This window comes from Diceros bicornis, chromosome 31, assembly GCF_020826845.1.
Source record: "Diceros bicornis minor isolate mBicDic1 chromosome 31, mDicBic1.mat.cur, whole genome shotgun sequence".
Taxonomy (NCBI): Eukaryota; Metazoa; Chordata; class Mammalia; order Perissodactyla; family Rhinocerotidae; genus Diceros; species Diceros bicornis.
In genome coordinates, this window is record NC_080770.1 from 22,722,674 (window position 1) to 22,742,095 (window position 19,422).

At 40.7% G+C, this 19,422-nt stretch overlaps 1 protein-coding gene across 2 annotated transcripts in view; it reads left to right on the forward strand.

The window, feature by feature from the left end:
* Nucleotides 1-12,871, forward strand: part of NUP160 (nucleoporin 160) — a 51,219-nt gene extending 38,348 nt beyond the window's left edge. For both annotated transcript variants that reach the window (XM_058526936.1, XM_058526937.1), the window contains 13 exons: nt 175-270; nt 369-463; nt 564-660; nt 754-859; nt 4,291-4,451; nt 5,235-5,295; nt 6,183-6,293; nt 6,473-6,596; nt 7,251-7,352; nt 8,664-8,805; nt 9,911-10,036; nt 11,131-11,235; nt 11,897-12,871. In XM_058526936.1, coding sequence (XP_058382919.1) covers nt 175-270; nt 369-463; nt 564-660; nt 754-859; nt 4,291-4,451; nt 5,235-5,295; nt 6,183-6,293; nt 6,473-6,596; nt 7,251-7,352; nt 8,664-8,805; nt 9,911-10,036; nt 11,131-11,235; nt 11,897-11,986 — 1,416 coding nt within the window. In that variant the 3' untranslated portion in view covers nt 11,987-12,871. The remainder of the gene's footprint in view (nt 1-174; nt 271-368; nt 464-563; nt 661-753; nt 860-4,290; nt 4,452-5,234; nt 5,296-6,182; nt 6,294-6,472; nt 6,597-7,250; nt 7,353-8,663; nt 8,806-9,910; nt 10,037-11,130; nt 11,236-11,896) is intronic.
* The last annotated feature ends 6,551 nt before the right edge of the window (nt 12,872-19,422 follow it).

The following is a 19,422-nucleotide window of genomic DNA, read 5'->3' on the forward strand; positions in this document are numbered from 1 at the left end:
AAAAAGTAGAATCTAAAGGAAAAATCTTTAGTATTAACCAAATAATCTTGTCCATCTTATTTGATTTAATCTTTATCTTGCTTAGTTATCTTTCTAATTGGTTTAAAATCCTATTTCAGTGTGAAGTGCACCACCATATTAATTTTAATGGAAATGCCTTCTGTTTCTCCTTAGATTTTGCGTCTACTGGATGTTGTGGGTTTGCCTGAGCTGGTTATTCAGTTGGCTACATCAGCGATAACTGAAGCAGGTGATGACTGGAAAACTCAGGTGAGAACTAACTGTGATCTAGTTACTTCCCTTGAGGTTTGTCATGGATGTAGATTTTTATTTCTATTGTCCTTTTTTCCCCTGTATTTCATATTCAGGCTACTTTAAGGACATGCATTTTCAAACATCATTTGGATTTGGGTCACAATAACCAAGCGTACGAAGCCTTAACCCAAATTCCTGATTCCAGCAGGTAGTCAATCTCACATAGTCTTTTTTTAGAGAAAGCAATTTACCAGCCTTGTTTAATCTACTAAGACAGTTGACCCTTGTATCCCTTTCTTTCCTTCTAGGCAGTTAGATTGTTTACGGCAGCTGGTGGTAGTTCTTTGCGAACGCTCACAGCTACAGGATCTTGTAGAGTTTCCCTACGTGAATCTGCACAATGAGGTAATTTTATTTATTCACTGGTGACTGGACACGACTGTGATGGTTGTTATGATGGCTGCTAACTTTGATATCTGATTGTTTTCCCTTCATTAGGTTGTGGGGATCATTGAATCACGTGCGAGAGCTGTGGACCTTATGACTCACAATTACTATGAGCTTCTCTATGCCTTTCACATCTATCGCCACAATTACCGGAAGGGTGAGCAGTTGAAGCAGACAGTCTTTGTTGGAGGCAACCTTATTAGTTTAATCATATTTTACAAAAATCTTATTTGTTTGACTTATGTAATTTTTACATTGGGCGAGTGTTCTCTACAAGCATTTGGGGAAATTATATTTAAGTACAAGATTAGCTTCACCCTTAAAGTGCCTTAAAGAAATGCACTTACTCCCATTCTAGAACATTCTCGAGACATTTCAGTGAGATGGCCTGCTCTGTGTATCTTCTGTCCAATTATAAAGGAAACTACCTTCATTAGAGGCCCCTTGAATTCCTGTGGCTGGTTTTGAGTTCCTGTGCCATTTTGCCATTGGCCTTCTCCCTTTCCGTTTTTTTTTTTTGGCTGATCCTTTTGAGACTAAGTTGTAGACATCATGACTCTTAATGCATAAATACTTCAGATGCATCTCCTAATGACATTTTTTTATATAACCTCAATACACTTATCAAATTAAGGAAATGTAACTAATTTTCATGAATTAAATTTATTTATTTATTTTTTAAATAATTTTATTTATTTATTTTTCCCCCAAAGCCCCAGTAGATAGTTGTATGTCATAGCTGTACATCCTTCTAGTTGCTGTATGTGGGACTCAGCCTCAGCATGGCCAGAGAAGCGGTACATTGGTGTGCACCCGGGATCCGAACCCGGGCCACCAGCAGCGGAGCGTGCGCACTTAACCGCTAAGCCACGGGGCTGGCCCTCATGAATTAAATTTAAATGTAATGTCATCTGATATGCTGCTCATATTCAAAGTTTGCCAATTGTCATAATAATGGTTTTGTGTGTGTGTGTGTGTGTGAGTGTGTGAGTGTGAGGAAGATCGGCCCTGAGCTAACATCTGCCAATCCTCCTCTTTTTTTTTCTTTTTTTCTTTTTCTTTCTTTCTTTTTTTTTTTTCTTTTTGCTGAGGAAGACTGGCCCTGGGCTAACATCCATGCCCATCTTCTTCCACTTTATATGGGACGCCGCCATAGCATGGCTTGCCAAGCGGTGCGTTGGTGCGCACCCGGGATCCGAACCAGCGAACCCTGGGCCGCCTCAGTGGAACGCGCGCGCTTAACTGCTTGTGCCACCAGGCCAGCCCCCATAATAACGGTTTTTGATAGCACATTCCTTACTTGTCATATCTCTTTAGTCTACTTTAATCTGGAGCACTTCTTTTAGGCTTTCTTTGCCTTTGATGACATTGATATTTTTGAAGAGTACAGGCTGGTTACTTTTGTAGAATGTATCTTAATTTGGGTTTGTAGGATGACTAATGAAGTCTTGATCAGAACAGCTAAAATGAAAGGATTACACGTCTGTTTTAAGATCATATTTTACAAGATAACCATTGTGGTTCCCCTTTAGAACTTCTCACATTTTTATACTATCTTCACTCAGAAAATTTTTCATTACATTTCTTGCTGATATTCATTGGAAAGAATGGAAGGAGGTAATTCATAGGCATGTTCTTAATATGCTAATGTTAAAACATGTCTGCCTATTTTTTTATTATCTTGAATCATACAGGAAGGGAAATATAGACTATTAAAGATCTCTCATTGTTTGCTTTCACAATAACAGCATCCATTACAGCAACCTAATTGAGACCTGTTTAGCTAGATGGATGTTTAGGTCTCTCTGAAGCAACGCCATGTTCTAACAAATGTCTTATATATTGCAGGCACCCAAAAATATTTGTTAGAATGAAAACTAGATTGTTTCATTTGAAAACTGAGGGCTGGCCCCGTGGCTTAGCAGTTGGGTGCACGCACTCCACTGCTGGCGGCCCGGGTTCGGATCCCGGGTGCGCACTGACGCACTGCTTCTCTGGCCATGCTGAGGCCGCGTCCCACATACAGCAGCTAGAAGGATGTACAGCTATGACATACAACTATCTACTGGGGCTTTGGGGTAAAAAATAAATAAATAAATAAAATTATGAAAACGGAAACAATTTTTAAGTGCTGTTTAGTTTCTGGAGTCCCATGCTGTCTCAGAACAATGTATTTTTCAGCATCTCATTCAACCTATGTAACTAAAGTCTTTTACAAATAAGTCAATGTTTTTGAGCAGAGCATCCAAACATTTTTTGGTCTCAGAATCCTGGGTGGAGATAGGTAGACAATGTGGCTGAGACTAGTTCTCTAAACTAGTCTTCTGTACTGCCTGGGAGTGCAGTATCTAAAAGTCAAAATTAAGATATACCATGATTTTGTGTGGCTTTTTTTTTCCTCCCCCAAAGCCCCAGTAGATAGTTGTACGTCATAGTTGCACATCCTTCTGGTTGCTGCATGTGGGACGCAGCCTCAGCATGGCCGGAGAAGCGGTGCATCGGTGTGCGCCCGGGATCCGAACCCGGGCCGCCAGCAGCGGAACGCGCGCACTCAACTGCTAAGCCACGGGGCCGGCCCAAGGCTTTTTTAATTTTTTTTTTAATTGTAGTAAAACACACGTAATATAAACTTTACTATCTTAATGATTTTTAAGTGTTCACTAGTGTTAAGTACATTCACATTGTTATGTAACCAACCTCCAGAACTCGGTTCATCTTGCAAAACTGAGACTCTGTTCAGTCATGTGCCACATAATGATATTTTGTTCAACAACAGACTGCATATATGACAGACTGCATATATGGGACAGTAGTCCCATAAGATTAGTACCATACAGCCTAGGTGTGTAGGCTATAGCATCTAGGTTTGTGTAAGTACAGTCTATGATGTTCACACAACAACCAATTGCCTAACAACACATTACTCAGACGTATCCCATTGTTAAGCGACACATGACTGTACACATTAAACAAGAACTTGCCATTCCCCCCTTTCCCCAGCCCCTGGCAACCACCATTCTACTTTCTGTCTCTGTGAATTTGGCTACTGGAATCATACAGTGATTTTTTTGTGACTGGCTTATTTCACTTAGCATATGTCTTCAAGTTTCATTCATGTTGTAGTATGTGTCAGAATTTCCTTCCTTTTTAGGACTGAATAATATTACGTTATATATGTATCACATTTTGTTTATCCATCCATCGATGGACACTTGGATTGCTTCCACCTTTTGGCTATTGTGAATAATACTGCTATGAACATGGGTGTACAAATATCTCTTTAAGACCCTGCTTTTGATTTTGTGGGATATATACCCAGAAGTGGAATGCTAGATCATAAGATGATTCTATTTTTAATTTTTTGAGGAATTACCATGTTTTCCATAGTGGCTACACCAATTTACATTCCTACCAGCAGTGCACAAGGATTCCAATTTTTCCACATCCCCACTAACACATGATTTTTTGTGGTTTTAAGTTAAACTCAATTTTGTTTTAAATTTTAGTATTTGATAAGTGTAACAGATTCTCTGCGTATCTCTAACACATTTTTGCAGTTCTAATGTCTAATTTGTTATTGCCTCATAGCTGGCACAGTGATGTTTGAGTACGGAATGCGTCTTGGCAGAGAGGTTCGAACTCTCCGGGGACTTGAGAAGCAAGGCAACTGTTATCTGGCTGCTATTAATTGTTTACGACTTATTCGTCCAGAATATGCGTGGATTGTGCAGCCAGCCTCTGGTGCAGTGGTATGAAAACTTTCCGTCCCAGAATTTGGGGAACATTTAATTTATTTTGCGTGGTTCTTTCAAAACCATTACTTCATTTTTCTTCATTTCATTTAAGATTTCTACTGAGATGTTTGTGAACTTAATCTGTTTTTGTAGGAATTCAATTTAGTTCCCAAGTTCAGAGTTATTGTAGGAAAGAAGTATTGCAGAGTGGTTTTGGAGTTGCATAAAATAGGGATGATGATGATGATGTCTACCTTATGGGATTGTTTGGGTTTTAAATTAGTTGATTCATGTAGATTGCTTAGAACAGTGACAGTGCCTGGCCTGCAAAAAGTGCCCAATGAGTGGTAACTGCTTTTATATCATTCATTTTTGTTCATTGTTAATCTACAATTAACTGTTTTAAAGGACGTGCACTTTGTGTTTTTCCTGCTGTGCTGATGGGGTCATGTATCCCCAGCTACTTATATTGCATAGTTCCTTCATTTACCAGGCTGTTCCCCAGGGTTGTGGGTGGAGAATATAACTCTGGAACCAAGGAAAGTCAGCCAGTTTATATGGAGATCAAATCCATGTCCTTGGACTCAGTAACATCTTATAACTAAGTGAGCCAACTTGGCAAACAACCCCGCTTCTTTGTCGGATAGTTACAGTGCCTTTGTAAGAAGAGCTCTGCTCGTTGAAATAAACATAATTTATGTCGAGAGAATTTAAGCATTAAAGCTCTGGGTTGCAGTTAATGGTATCAAAATAAAATACTAATTTTTCATAGTTGAATCACTTGTTTTCTCTTCTCAGTATGATCGCCCTGGAGCATCCCCTAAGAGGAATCATGATGGAGAATGCACAGCTGCCCCAAGTGAGTTGGGAGAGAGTCTCATGCTGATTCTTTGCTGAACAGTAATTATATTGTTAAATTATTATAGTTAGATATATAGAGAGGGAGAGTTGTATAGTTGTATATATTATATATAGTAGTTATGTATACACTATGTTGTAGTTATATATAATATAGGTGGTAGTTATATTGTAATATTATATATAGTTATATTGTATACTATATACATTATATATATTAATTATATTGTAAAAATATTGTAAAGTTCCTTCTTTTTAGTTTATTTCCGGTGTTTTAGTCTGCTAAAGGTTGTCTGGTAGCCCTTTGAAAACTTTGTATGGCAGCATGAGAAATGAAAGTGTTTAAAAAAGAGTGTGTTTGTTTCTGTTGCTTGTTGTATTTAAACCAGCTTAGTACCCAACTTTTGTCTAATCAGGCTCCTCTCATATTACCGTGGAGGCATGATGTCTTTCTTGGAGGCATGATGTCTTTCCAGAGAGCCTGGTGGGGGTGGGGGGAGTGGGGGGGGAGTCTAGAGCTGGACACACCTGGTTTTAATTCTGCCTCTCTCACTCTGGGCATGTGCTTCTCTTCCTGGTAGAGATAACAGTGTTTCACAGTTGTGAGAGTTCAATGCAATTATATGTAAAATGCCTTGTAAGCGACCCCTCAACTGTAGCTCTTGCTATTAGAGCACTTGGATTTGATTCCACTGCCCGTGTGAAGCAGGGGTGTTGCTTTGTTTTTTAAGTTAGCTTTATTGAGCCCTGTTTTCTCCTCCATCTTCATGCCTTTGGAAATTAAATTGAAAGTTACTTAATGTGTAGTGGAAATGGACAGGTTCCATTAATCTAATAGGCACTTCTTTTGTACTTTGGGAATTGAAAATATTTTTCTTTGACTTATAGCAAATCGGCAAATTGAAATCCTCGAACTGGAAGATCTGGAGAAAGAGTGTTCCCTGGCTCGCATTCGCCTCACTTTGGCTCAACACGATCCATCAGCAGTTGCGGTTGCGGGTAGGGATTCAGCATTCTGTCAGTACCCCCAGCACAGGTCAGAGCCAGACAGTGGACATAGCATGCTAGAGGGGTATAAAGCCTGTCGTCGTTATTCTGAGATTTCATCAGCAAAGCAGTTAGGGACTTATTTGCATATACCATTGGTTGTACTAAATCGCCCTTTTCCCTTTCCACAGGAAGTTCGTCAGCAGAGGAGATGGTCACTCTCTTGGTTCAGGCTGGCCTTTTTGACACTGCCATATCACTCTGTCAGACTTTTAAGCTTCCCTTAACGCCAGTCTTTGAGGGCCTTGCTTTCAAGTATGTCTGAAATTGTCCTTTTATAGTCTTAATTTTCTAATGCAAAAATACTATACTCTTGCTTTATGTGAAGCAGTGGGCACACAAGCCGGTATCCTATAAGCCAGTTGTGCTTTAAAGAAGTGTTTTTGTTTAGTCCACACAATGATTTTTATTAGCGGATTGTGATTTTTTTTTTTAAATCTTGATTTATAGCTTCTCTTGAGAAATCAGAAGGTCTGGCATTCCTGGGTCCACATTCCCACATGACGATAGATAACCTGGGTTAAATAGTGGTGTCCATTTTAGACACGGCCTATGTTCTCTTCAGTCCTTTAGGACATCTGTTGTCCACTGTAAGCATTATTAAAAAGTACTTCTTACTGAAGTTGCCTTATATCTAAGTACTTTGTGAATTGGAAATATTTTTTAAGCTTTCAGAATTTTTCATCATCAATTTTCTCTTGGAAGTAAATTATCTCTTAACACTTATTGATGGCCTTGTGGGTCATCCAGTTGTGTGGCTGTGAGGAGAGGAAAGAGCCAATACCTCAGTCGCAAATTCAACAATAGACTAGAGCGGAAGTTGTTGTCTTATCTCTAGTTTTAGTAGCAAAATAATGTGGTGCTTTTCAACCAATTAGTTGACTTTGTGTGGAACTGTTTTCACTGCAGATGCATCAAATTGCAGTTTGGAGGAGAGGCAGCACAAGCAGAAGCCTGGGCCTGGCTGGCAGCCAATCAGCTCTCCTCAGTCATCACCACTAAGGAGTCCAGGTACCGCCCTCGTGCTCGTCCCACCCCACGAGGGTTTGCCCATCTCAAAGCTGGCAAATTGTCATTGATTAAATTGTCTTGATTAAATTGTCATCCCCTGATCATTTCACTTTTTTTTTTTCTTTCTTGGGTCTAAGTTTTTGTAGAAGCTAGAGAGTTTATAATGGTCATATCATGTAATCTCTTGTCCAAACCAGGACATCTTTGACTATATTTGAGATATTTTTATCTCCTCCATATCCCCCTCCTGAGAGACTTACTATATTACATCGTCAAGAAAAGGTACTCTTCTAGGCAAAAGTCTATATTTACTGGGTTTCAGAGTGTTATTCCTTTTTTCTTTCTTTTTTTTTTTTGTTAAAGATTTTATTTATTTATTTTTCCCCCCAAAGCCCCAGTAGATAGTTGTATGTCATAGCTGCACATCCTTCCAGTTGCCGTATGTGGGACGTGGCCCCAGCATGGCCAGAGAAGCGGTGCGCACCCGGGATCCGAACCCGGGCTGCCAGCAGCAGAGCGCGTGCACTTAACCGCTAAGCCACGGGGCCGACCCATATTCCTTTTTTCCCCATTCCTCCACTGTGCCAACTTGGCATGGTTGTCATCCCAGTGTCGTCTTACAGCTCATCTCTGGCTACTGTTTAGCAGTCTGTCACCCCGCAACCCCCATTCTCTACCGTACCTTCTTCAGATTTTCTGTCTCCATATACTTCCCTCGTGCACCCAGTTAATGTCTACCCGAGTGTACTTCAGTGTCTTCTTCAGAATTGTTCTCTGACAACCCTAGCCCTCAGTAAACCTGCCATCCTTGAATTGCATTTACAATTTGTATAATGCAGCTTAGCACTTTAGAATTGTAGCATAGCATCTTACAATTTGGAAGTCCTCTGACATTAGTTTTCAACCCCTAAATTAGCCCACCAGAATTACTATTAAAATAACACATTATAAGCTATCACTCTAGTCTTCTAAATCAGAATTTCTACATGATTCTAATGCTTGATCAGGTTTGGAAACAGTGATCTGAGCCAATCTCTTTGTTTTAGAAATCTGGAAAAAAGAAGGTAAGTGAATTATATAGTCAAGTAAATGTATGGTTAGTGGGAGAGAAATACAAAAGTCCAAGTATCTAGTTTCTGGTACTACGCCTAAGTCACGTTGACCCTAATAATAATTTAGTCGCCATTTAGCTATATTATCTATTCAGTTGTGAGCTTCTAAAGATTTTTTCCTTGCATATACATGCTTTGAATGGTACTATAAATAGCTATTAAGAATCTGGAACTCATTAGTCCTTTTGCTTTTATCCAGTGCTACAGATGAAGCATGGCGACTATTATCAACTTACCTGGAAAGGTACAAAGTCCAGAACAATTTATATCACCACTGTGTAATCAACAAGCTCTTGTCTCATGGAGTGCCTCTGCCTAATTGGCTTATAAACAGTTACAAGGTAAGTGGTATCTTAACTTATAGAGAGTAAGAAGCTAATCTTTATCATTCTGAATAACTTCATGAGATGATTAAAAATAAAAGAATATTGTGATAACATGGAAATATACTGACATACTTTGGGCAGCTTCTTAGTCTTAGCTAAAAACACTAAGAACAATTTAACTTCAGTTCCATATGAAGTACTGAGTGTTTCAAGTTCTACAGGTTAGTAATTAAGTTAATGCCTGCTTGTGTGCTCACTGAACAATGAATATATATTTAGAACAATGAGTATATGCATGACATGGTATTTACTATTCATTACTCAAAAAATTCGCAGGAGTGGGTGGAGTAGTTTTCAAATACTACAACAGTGTTTCTTTAAGTCACTTGTTATTATTTGGGTAGTGGGCTTCTTCAAAATATAGATTGCTAGAATCCAGGGTCAGTATTTTAACAAGTTCCTAATTTGATTTGATGCATGCTTAAGTTTGAGAACTGCTGTATCTGAAACACAGATACAGTTGAGTAGGGAAAGAGAGAATCTAAAGCTTAAAATCAAGAAAGTTGATCTGTTTTTTTAAGTTAGAAGGCAGAGAAAGCAGCTAAGATGGTAATGGTTAAAATAGTGATCAAATCCTAATATAGAAAGCATAATTAACAGAATTAGTAGAGCCCTGCCAAACTGAGACTCTATTCACTTTTCTCTCACCCTGAATTAAATTTAATTCATGCATTCAAAAATTGGTGATTCTTTTAATTTCTTTTGCATTTATCCTACATATGTTTCTGAGAATTAATGTGAATATATTGTCTCATTAGTACTCAGTATTTCTGGGAAGCTTCGTTGACTTTTACTACTGTAGAAACTGAAGTAGAAGATAAAAAGTGTCTTAGATCACAAAACAGAAGAGGAAGGGCACTTAACAGATGAGGAGGCCCCACAAGGTGCTCAGAGGTAGTAACTGGGCTCTTGGGAATCCAAGATGCAGAGGAGTAAACTGAGGTGCTCATTTATTTGTATTGAGGAGTGTAAATGCCAGGGACACCCAGCATCTTTTGCACAGTCAGTGCCCGGGTAAGATGGAAATAGGTAGATGCTCTTAATCACCGACTTTTTACAGAAGGTGGATGCCGCTGAGTTGCTCCGTCTATACTTGAACTATGACCTTTTAGAAGAAGCCGTGGATTTGGTTTCAGAATATGTGGATGCTGTATTGGGAAAAGGACATCAGTACTTTGGAATTGAGGTAGGCGTGTATACATCTTTCTTTCTTTCTTTCTTTCTTTCTTTTTTTTTGCTGAGGAAGACTGGCCCTGGGCTAACATCTGTGCCCATCTTCCTCCACTTTATATGGGACGCCACCACAGCACGGCCTGACAAGTGGTGCATGGGTGCGCACCCGAACCCCGGCCGCCAGCAGTGGAGCGTGGGCACTTAACCGCTACGCCGCGGGGCTGGCCCCTACATATTTCTTTTTAATTCTGTGTTATCCTGCTATGTGTGGTGAGGATTTGAAAGTCAATTGAACTGTAAGATTTAACCTTATTGTTTGTAGTTATGCAACTAGTTTTCTCCAAGATCAGAGACTGGTACTCTCTCAGTCTCTAGTTTCCTGTTTATAAAATGGGACTACATTTCATTTTTCTCCATCAGGAATGTGGCTTTAGTTAGTATTTGGAGGAGTGAGGTAAATGAGAACAAAATGGTATTTGGTGTGTGCAGGGACTGTGCTGAGTCTCTACATGTGTTTTCTCACTTAATCCTTCCAGCAGCCTATGAGGGACGGTTTTAATCCTTTCTTTTTACCAATGAGGAAACAGGTTCAGAGGTTAAGTAAGTTGCCAGAGCTCACACATGGTAAATAGAAGAGCCAGGTCTAAAATCCAGGTCTAGTTAACTACAGAGCCAAGCTCTTAAACTCTCAGGAAAGTATTCAGAACTTCGAAAGTTGAGCTTTCCTTTTCCCAAGTTTTTTTTCCAGATAATTTGAATCTAAATTTCAGACTGGAGGTAGTGTTACTCGTTGACAGTTTAGAGGAGTTTTGTTGATTGTGTTTATCCTTAATAGGCCTGAGGGCTCCTTTAAGGTAAAAGATGACATGAATTTAAAAACACATTTGCTTTAACTGAGAAAAGGACAAGTTCCCAAGTTGAAAAGAGAAGCAGGGGGCTTCCAATTTTGTGTGAGCGTGTGTACACACCTGCACACATACACAATTTCTTATTGTGCAAAAAAATAAGTAAAGCATTTTATGTTATCGAGGCCTATAAAAGTAACTACCCAGAAGAAATGGTCCACTTTGCAGATTTTCATCAAATGATAGATGTTTTTCCCTTCAGTTTCCTCTGTCTGCAACAGCTCCTATGGTGTGGCTCCCATACTCTTCCATTGATCAGCTTCTCCAGGCTCTGGGAGAGAACAGTGCCAACAGTCACAACATCGCAGTAAGTAGGCGTCTTTTATAAGGCCCTGCACTAGTCGTTATACCTTAAAGCTTGCTCTTCATTTCTCAAGGATTAAGGGGAGGACAGAAGCCATTTATTAACATGGTGCCCGAATTCCTTTATGAAATGATTAGTTAAATCACATGTAGCCTCTGTGTTTCTGGGAAGAAAGCTAGTAACACTTTTATTAAAAATAACTGGTCTGATTTGCATATTTAGAAAATTCATTAGGGCCGGCCCTGTGGCTTAGCGGTTAAGCGCGCGCGCTCCGCTGCTGGCGGCCCGGGTTTGGATCCCGGGCGCGCACCGACACGCAGCTTCTCCGACCATGCTGAGGCCGCGTCCCACATACAGCAACTAGAAGGATGTGCAGCTATGACCTACAACTATCTACTGGGGCTTTGGGGGGAAAATAAATAAATAAATAAAATTATAAAAAAAAAAAAGAAAATTCATTAGGAAAACAGGATTGGAGTAATGTATATAACAGAGAAGTCCAGGTTTATCAGTTGAGTCACAGGGTAAACAGACTCGTCTAGTGAACGGTGATTAAATGAAGCAGAGTAGCTAACATCTTAACTTTGAAGTCAAAGTGATTAATAACTTCAATGTTTTCAGTCCTTGACCTATTCTGTAATGATTCTCTTCTTTTCTCCCACAGCTGTCCCAGAAAATACTTGACAAATTGGAGGACTACCAGCAAAAAGTTGATAAGGCAACACGGGATTTATTATATCGTCGGAACTTGTGATCCAGATGGTTGCCTAGCCTTCGTAACCGCTTGGTGCCTCTTAGGGCTTAAGACTTTACCCTGCAGGAACCCTGTCCTCCAGGCTGATTTTTATATACCTGTAAATGATGTGTATTAACATTCAAGTCTGCATTCTGCACAAGAGAGGAGGGCAGATGGGCCACAGGACCTGTGCTTGCTGGCGGTGCTAACACACAATTTCTGGTTTTCAACCTTGGTCTCAAACAGCTGCTTTTGTATATGATTCACAAGCTTTTTTAGAGTTTATATTTTTTTAAACTACCGAAGACATTCTTTATCTGCTAATTAAAACCCACCTTCACTTTCCAAAATAGCTGATGGTGGTTGGCTTATTGTAGCTGACACCAAAAGCAGTCACTGCAAATCCTCTCATTCTTCCCTATCACTTTTTGTATTTCAATGGAATTATTTTGGTCCAGAACTGACGTGTATTTTCTGTATTGCAAACAGAGGCTAATGATTTTGCGTACTGTTTTCATTATTTATTGTGGAGTTTTTGTATGATCTTCAATAAAGTATTAAATAATTTGCTTAGATTAAGCCTAAAATGATGACCAGCTGTCAAAGAAGATATCTTATTTTGAATCTGGTTCTGAGGCTAAAGTTGAGTAAACTCTTAGCTAAGAAAAAATTGGAAATCCATAATCTACAAAAGTAATAGATTTTCAAAGCAAATTCTGTTAACTTTATGATTTATGATAATCAAGCTGGACTTGATCCTACAGTTAGTCTAATAATGTATTCGACCAAAATATAAACTTTCCTGGTCAGATTCAGAATCATTCTTGCGCACAAATTTGGGGGAAAGTGAAAAATAAAATCTTGGATTTTATTCTGTATATTAAAATTTATCTTTTAAGGAAACTATCTGTATATTACTTGCTTGTATGCCTTTTGACCTTTGAGTTTTTCATAAGCCTTTAATTTTTATACTACCAATACCATATTTACATTATATATTTTAAATAACAATGCGAGTTTCCCTGTGGTACTGTTATTGGTAGATATTGAAGTATTGGCTCTTTTTTCATTTTAGCTCTGCCATGGTTAATGTGAGATGTTTGCGGCAGTTAGGGACTGGGAGAGTCCTTGCCCTCCTAGCTCTGTTAACCTGGCTTCCAACTGTAGTAAGAAATACATTTTGACCTATATACACATATATAACCCAAAGAAAGATTTCACAAAATAGGTATCCTCACTTACTATGTACGCTGATGTTTTCATGAGTGACTAAATGGGACCACATTTCATTTTTCTCCATCATAGGAATGTGGCTCTGAAAAGTATCCAACTCGGCTGTGGCCGTTTCTGGAGGACCAGTAGCGTGAGACTGGCCCTGCTGCAGGAACCTGTCCATTTGTGTTGCTGGTCAAAGCAGTGGTTTCCATGGGGGCAGTTCCTGAGACACCGACCAGCTTCTCCAGTCCTCGCTATTTTGGTTCCAGGCCCAGAACCCATGCTGGAGCCAGCCCAGCTCTTCTGTGCTTTTCCTTCCCCCTCCCTCGCTTTGATTCCCAGCCAGAGGAGAAGGTGCCCACATTCTTTCACTTCACTGTTCTCACCACTGTGGGTCTGCGTTTTTATTCTCTGGACCATGTGATATTTTAATAGTCCACAATAGAATCATTATTCCTTGTTTTTTCCAACTCCGGCAATTTTCTGGTTACAAAATGTTGCTAAGAGGGCTCCCCCCTTTTTTAGTATTTAACTACCATTAAATAAAGGTATGACTCTTAGAGGAAAACTTAATTTCATAATTCTTAAATAATTTGATAAAATGTAACTGATAAGGTCCCTACAATAAAAGTTGGTGTCATTTCTGTTAATAATAGAATTTATGACACACTGAGTCTCAGACTGACCGTTCTCACTTAAGTTCATCACTATGATTTTTGTGACCTTCCCAGAAAGTTGATTTGCTCTGCAAAGCTATCATATCAGTGTCTAGTCACTTCTGCCAGCCCTCATCAGTAAAACTCCAGAGCCCTAGGGATCAGCTCTCACCAATTCACTACTGGCTCTTCTCTCCCCATTCTGATTCCCTCCTGAAGTCCAGGCTGTGTTGTTTCCTAAAACTTCACTGAACACTTAGGGGTAAAGAAAAACAAAAGCTTAAAAACTGGGTACAAGATAATGGAAGCTTATAGAAACCAGGGACTGCCTATCCCCACAGATTCTGCTATTGGCCACCACTTAGTTCCCAGCCTGCTCTGGTGTGGCAGATACTGACATTCCTCTGACTAAGGGGAATGTAAATATAAGTGGGATTTATATTTAATTAGTCAACAAGTGAAAGGTCTATCAGTGAACACAGTCTAAGTAACAGAATTAACCTAATTTATCTCAACCTGATACATATTTTCTACTACAACAGTATATATTATAGAAACTTCTAAAGTTTCCTTTAATTTTCACAGTTGTTTCCAATTTTGTCTGTACTTAAAAACAAGGACAGGCCTATATTATTGTTTTTTCTCAAATTAAGAGAGTCCTTAATATCATAAGTAACGCATTAACCCCAAGCCATAAGAATATAGCTTTCTGTGTCTGCACAGAACTCTATCGTCAAAAGGCCAGGTTATTGTTGAAATGACCTACGACGGTCCCTATGGTATTTCTTCCAGTAAATGAGGCTTCATGGTTTAAATGAACTTCCATAAACATACAAGGTCAAATAATGTGGTATAATAAAGAATATATCTGGCCTTCGTCCCTGATTTCTGGCACAGAGCTCCAAAAACCCGTGGAATTTCCTGAGAGATAGAGATCTTTGTTATGCTAATGAGGTGACTCTGGGCGGGGCCCTCAGATAGCTTCAGAATGGGGCCAGTCACCAGGAAGACCAACGCTGTGATGGTGTTTATAGGGTTGGAACCTTGGGCCAGCCAAACCTCCTGGGAGGACAGTGTGGTGGGGGGAGGGCGGCTGGAGATTGAGTTCAATCACAGGCACAATGGTCAATGATTTTTTTTTTTTTTTTTTTTTTGCTGAGGAAGATCAGCCCTCCTCTTTTTGCTGAGGAAGACTGGCCCTGAGCTAACATCTGTTGCCAATCCTCCTCCGTTTTTTACCTTTTTCTCCCCAAGGCCCCAGTAGATAGTTGTATGTCATAGCTGCACATCCTTCTAGTTGCTGTATGTGGGACGCCACCACAGCATGGCCAGACAGGCGGTGCATCGGTGCGCGGCTGGGATCCCCCAGCCCGCCAGTAGTGGAGCACGCGCACTTAACTGCTAAGCCATGGGGCCAGCCCCCAGTGGTCAATGATTTAACCAACCATGCCTATGTATGAAGTCCCAGTAAAAACTGGGCCCCAAGGCTGGATAGAGCATCCTGGTTGGAGAACACATTGATGTGCTGGGAGGGCAACCTGCACTGACTCCACAGGGAGGCTGCATGAGAGCTCCCTGCTCCCTCCCAGACCTTGCCCTTTATAATAAAACTGTGAATAGAGCAGTGCTTTCCTGAGCTCTGTGAATGGTTCTAGAGAATTATCAAACTTGAGGCAGTCACGCAAACCCCCAGTTTTATAGCCAGTCAGAAGTGTGGGTGGCCTGGGGACCTCACTTGGAGCTGGCTTCTGAAGTAACAGCAGTTGTCAACACAAATAATCAATAATCAATCTATAGGTAAGAAAGATATTTAATGAGCTAATGTGAGGACTAGCCCGGAAGTGCTCTCTTCCCCAGGGAGGAAAGCACTTGGGGAAGCGTGGCTTACAGCATGGTTATATACCATTTCAGAACAAAGAATATACATAAAACATGTCAGGCATACAATTTTTTTCCCAAAGTCACAAGATGTTTTGCTGCAGTTTAGCACATACACAGCAGGTCAACTTGACCTTGGTTCTCTGGGAAGAAAAGCCTATCTTCAAAGAAGTACTGGTATCTGTGTCAGAGAAAGGGAGACAGTCATCCCTCTTTAAAGAGTGCATTCTTTGCTTTGGGGAAATGTTTGAAGCAGATGTACAATGCGTGTTTCGTGGGCCATAAGTCAGGCTGCTCTGGGAAAAACAAGTTTTAGGCTGACTCAGATTGAAACCAGAATGGTTTCCCTGTATACCTCAATATGTGAAAACTTCTTTATATTCTTATTGTTTTCATCTCAGTCCTGTAGGGGACTAAGCTCCTCAATCTGTAGGGTCTGATGCTAACTTCCAGGGATTATTGTCAGAATTGAATTGATCAAAGAACGCCCAGTTGAGGGTAAGATAATAAATAAGTGATAAAATTTAGATAAATCAACACACACACAAACATAAAACTTCATTCTACTCTACTGAAGCTGAGACTTATGTGGACAGATCACCTCTGCAGGTGACTTGGAGTTCCAAAAGCCAGAGCTTTAAAATGGATTCAGGCAAGTCAGCTATTTTTTTGTGTGTGTGTGAGGAAGATTGGTCCTGGGCTAACATCCATGCCCATCTTCCTCTACTTTATATGTGGGACGCCTGCCACAGCATGGCTTGATATGTGGTGCGTAGGTCCGAGACGGGGATCCAAACTGGTGAACCCCGGGCTGCCGAAGCAGAGCATGCGAACTTAACCACTATGCCACCAGGCTGGCCCCCAGGAAAGTCAGCTTGTGAAATTAACATCAAATCCTGAGTAAAGACATCACCCACCATATGATTATAACTAAATATATTTGAAAATACATGTTTATTCAAATGATTATTCTTCTCAGGTTTGACTTGTCAAATATCAGCCCTGATAATTTAGTTTTACTGAAACAACATTATCATCATAATCAAAAAACCCTCAGCAATTCTAGAAGTGCTCAAGCCCCTGGCAATCACGGATCAGGCCTGATTTTTCTTTAAAGGGAGTGACTTTGACCACTCTGAGTCTAGACATAGGCAAATTTTTCTATAAAGAGCCAGATAATACATAGTTTAGGCTTTGTAGTCTACATATGGTCTCTGCCACATACTCTTTGTTTTTTTTGTTTGTTTCTTTGTACAACCTCTTATTTTTTTTTTTAACTTTTATTTATTTATTTTTCCCCCAAAGTCCCAGTAGATAGTTGTACGTCATAGCTGCACATCCTTCTAGTTGCTGTATGTGGGACGCGGCCTCAGCATGGCCAAAGAAGCAGTGCGTTGGTGTGCACCCGGGATCCGAACCTGGGCCGCCAGTAGCGGAGCGCGCGCACTTAACTGCTAAGCCACGGGGCCGGCCCACAACCCCTTATTTTTTTTTTAATAAATTTTTTTTTTTCTTCCCCCAAAGCCCGGTAGATAGTTGTATGTCATAGCTGCACATCCTTCTAGTTGCTGTATGTGGGACGCAGCCTCAGCATGGCCAGAGAAGTGGTGCGTCAGTACGCGCCTGGGGATCCGAACACGGGCCTCCAGCAGCGGAGCGCGCACACTTAACCACTAAGCCACGAGGCCAGCCCTGTACAACTCTTTAAAAGGCAGGCCTAATTTAGCCATAATTTGCTCACTCCTGGTCCAGATCCCTAACGCCTTCTCTGAGGCCAACAACAGCAAAATATGTCTCCCTCTAAAGCCAGTGGTTCTCAACCCTGGCTAAACATTAGAATAACCTAAAGAGCTTTTTAAAAAATAATTGATGTTGGGGGGCTGCCCCAGTGGCATAGTGATTAAGTTCATGCACTCCGCTTTGGCAGCCTGGGGTTCGCAGGTTCAGATCCCAAGGGCGGACCTACACACTGTTCATCAAGCCATGCTGTGGTGGCGTCCCACATATAAAATAGAGAAAGGTTGGCACAGATGTTAGCTCAGGGACAACCTTCCTCAAGCCAAAAGAGGAAGATTGGCAACAGATGTTAGCTCAGGGCCAATCTTCCTCACCAAATAAAAAAAAAAAATTTGATATGGGCCTTGCACTTCCACCCTCAATCCAACTGATTTAGATTCTTATACTGCTTTAATGGTCTCCAGGTGGTTCTATGAACAGCCAGAGTTGAGAACCCTGGATATAAACATAACAGTCACCTCCAGAAATTTAAGTTTCCCCCAAGGAAAACAGTCTTTCACATTTCTAGGCATTGTGGTTTAGCTCATAATGTCAACTTGGTTCCAGTCAGCTTTATAACAGCATCTGGACTTTTGTGTAAACAAAAGTTTCATTCATAGTAATAATAGTTGGGCCAGCCCCGTGGCTTAGTGGTTAAGTGCGTGCGCTCCGCTGCTGGCAGCCCGGGTTCGGATCCCAGGCGGCACCGACGCACCCCTTCTCTGGCCGTGCTGTGGCCACATCCCACATACAGCAACTAGAAGGATGTGCAGCTATGACATACAACTATCTACTGGGGCTTTCGGGGAAAAATAAATAAATAAAATTATAAAAAAAAAAAAAGTAATAATAGCTACCATATAATGATTGCTCATTTTGTTCCTGGTGCAATGCAAAGAGCTTAAAACTTGATCTAATTTAAACTTCACAACAACCCTGTGAATACTGTTACTAACACATTTTACAGTTGCAGAAACAATTTTAGGGATGCTAAGAAACTTCTCCAAGCAATCATATCTGGAAGGTGTTGGAGCTGGGTTTTGAATCCAGATGTTTGATGCACAGCTGTATCCTAAGCACAGCTACCATATTTCAATGCCGCTCCCTTCAAGAAATAAATCTGAAAATTGCTAATGGCTTCCAAATAGCAAATTGTCCCTCCCCTTCGAGCTGTTAATTTTTCAGAAATCTTAGGAGTCTAATCTCAGGACATAATCCAGGTATTCCTCCCATAGGAAAGACAAGGAAAGAACTCTTGCTACTTATTTCAAGTTTGTATATATTCATACACTATATTCATTTAAAAACTCTGGGTGATACTGAACCACTTATTCTCAAGTTCTTGTGCCCAATGTGCAGTAGACCAATCACTGAGCCGTTGGTGGTTGGAGATGGAAAAAGGCTTTATTGGAACTGGCCAAAACAGGAAGGCGGGAGGATGGGTTCTCTCAAATCCACCTTAACAAGAGAAGAAAGCAGGGGGGTGGTTTGTAGAGCTAAGGGGCTTGGCACAAGGAGTTCCAGAGAAACACCTTTCACTCCAGAGAAGCCCTTGGGCAATCTGACTTCTGGCCATCAAAGGCAGCTGGGGGCTGGTCATCTGGGGATCAGCGATCACAACCTCCCCAAAGGCATTCTTTTTCTTCTGCAAAACAAGTGCACAAATCCTCCAGACCCCTAAGTCACCCCTCAGGTTAAACAAGAAAACAGCAATTTGACAAAATTCATCTACGTCTATGTTGGGAAGATGGTCGAAAGGCAATCAAATTCTTTTTTTTTGGTGAGGAGGACTAGTCCTGAGCTAACACCGATGCCAATCCTCCCCTTGTTTTCTTGAGCAAGAGTGGCCCTCAGCCAACATCTGTGCCCATCTTCCTCTACTTCATAGGGGACGCCACCACAGCGTGGCTTACCAAGCAGTGCGTGGGT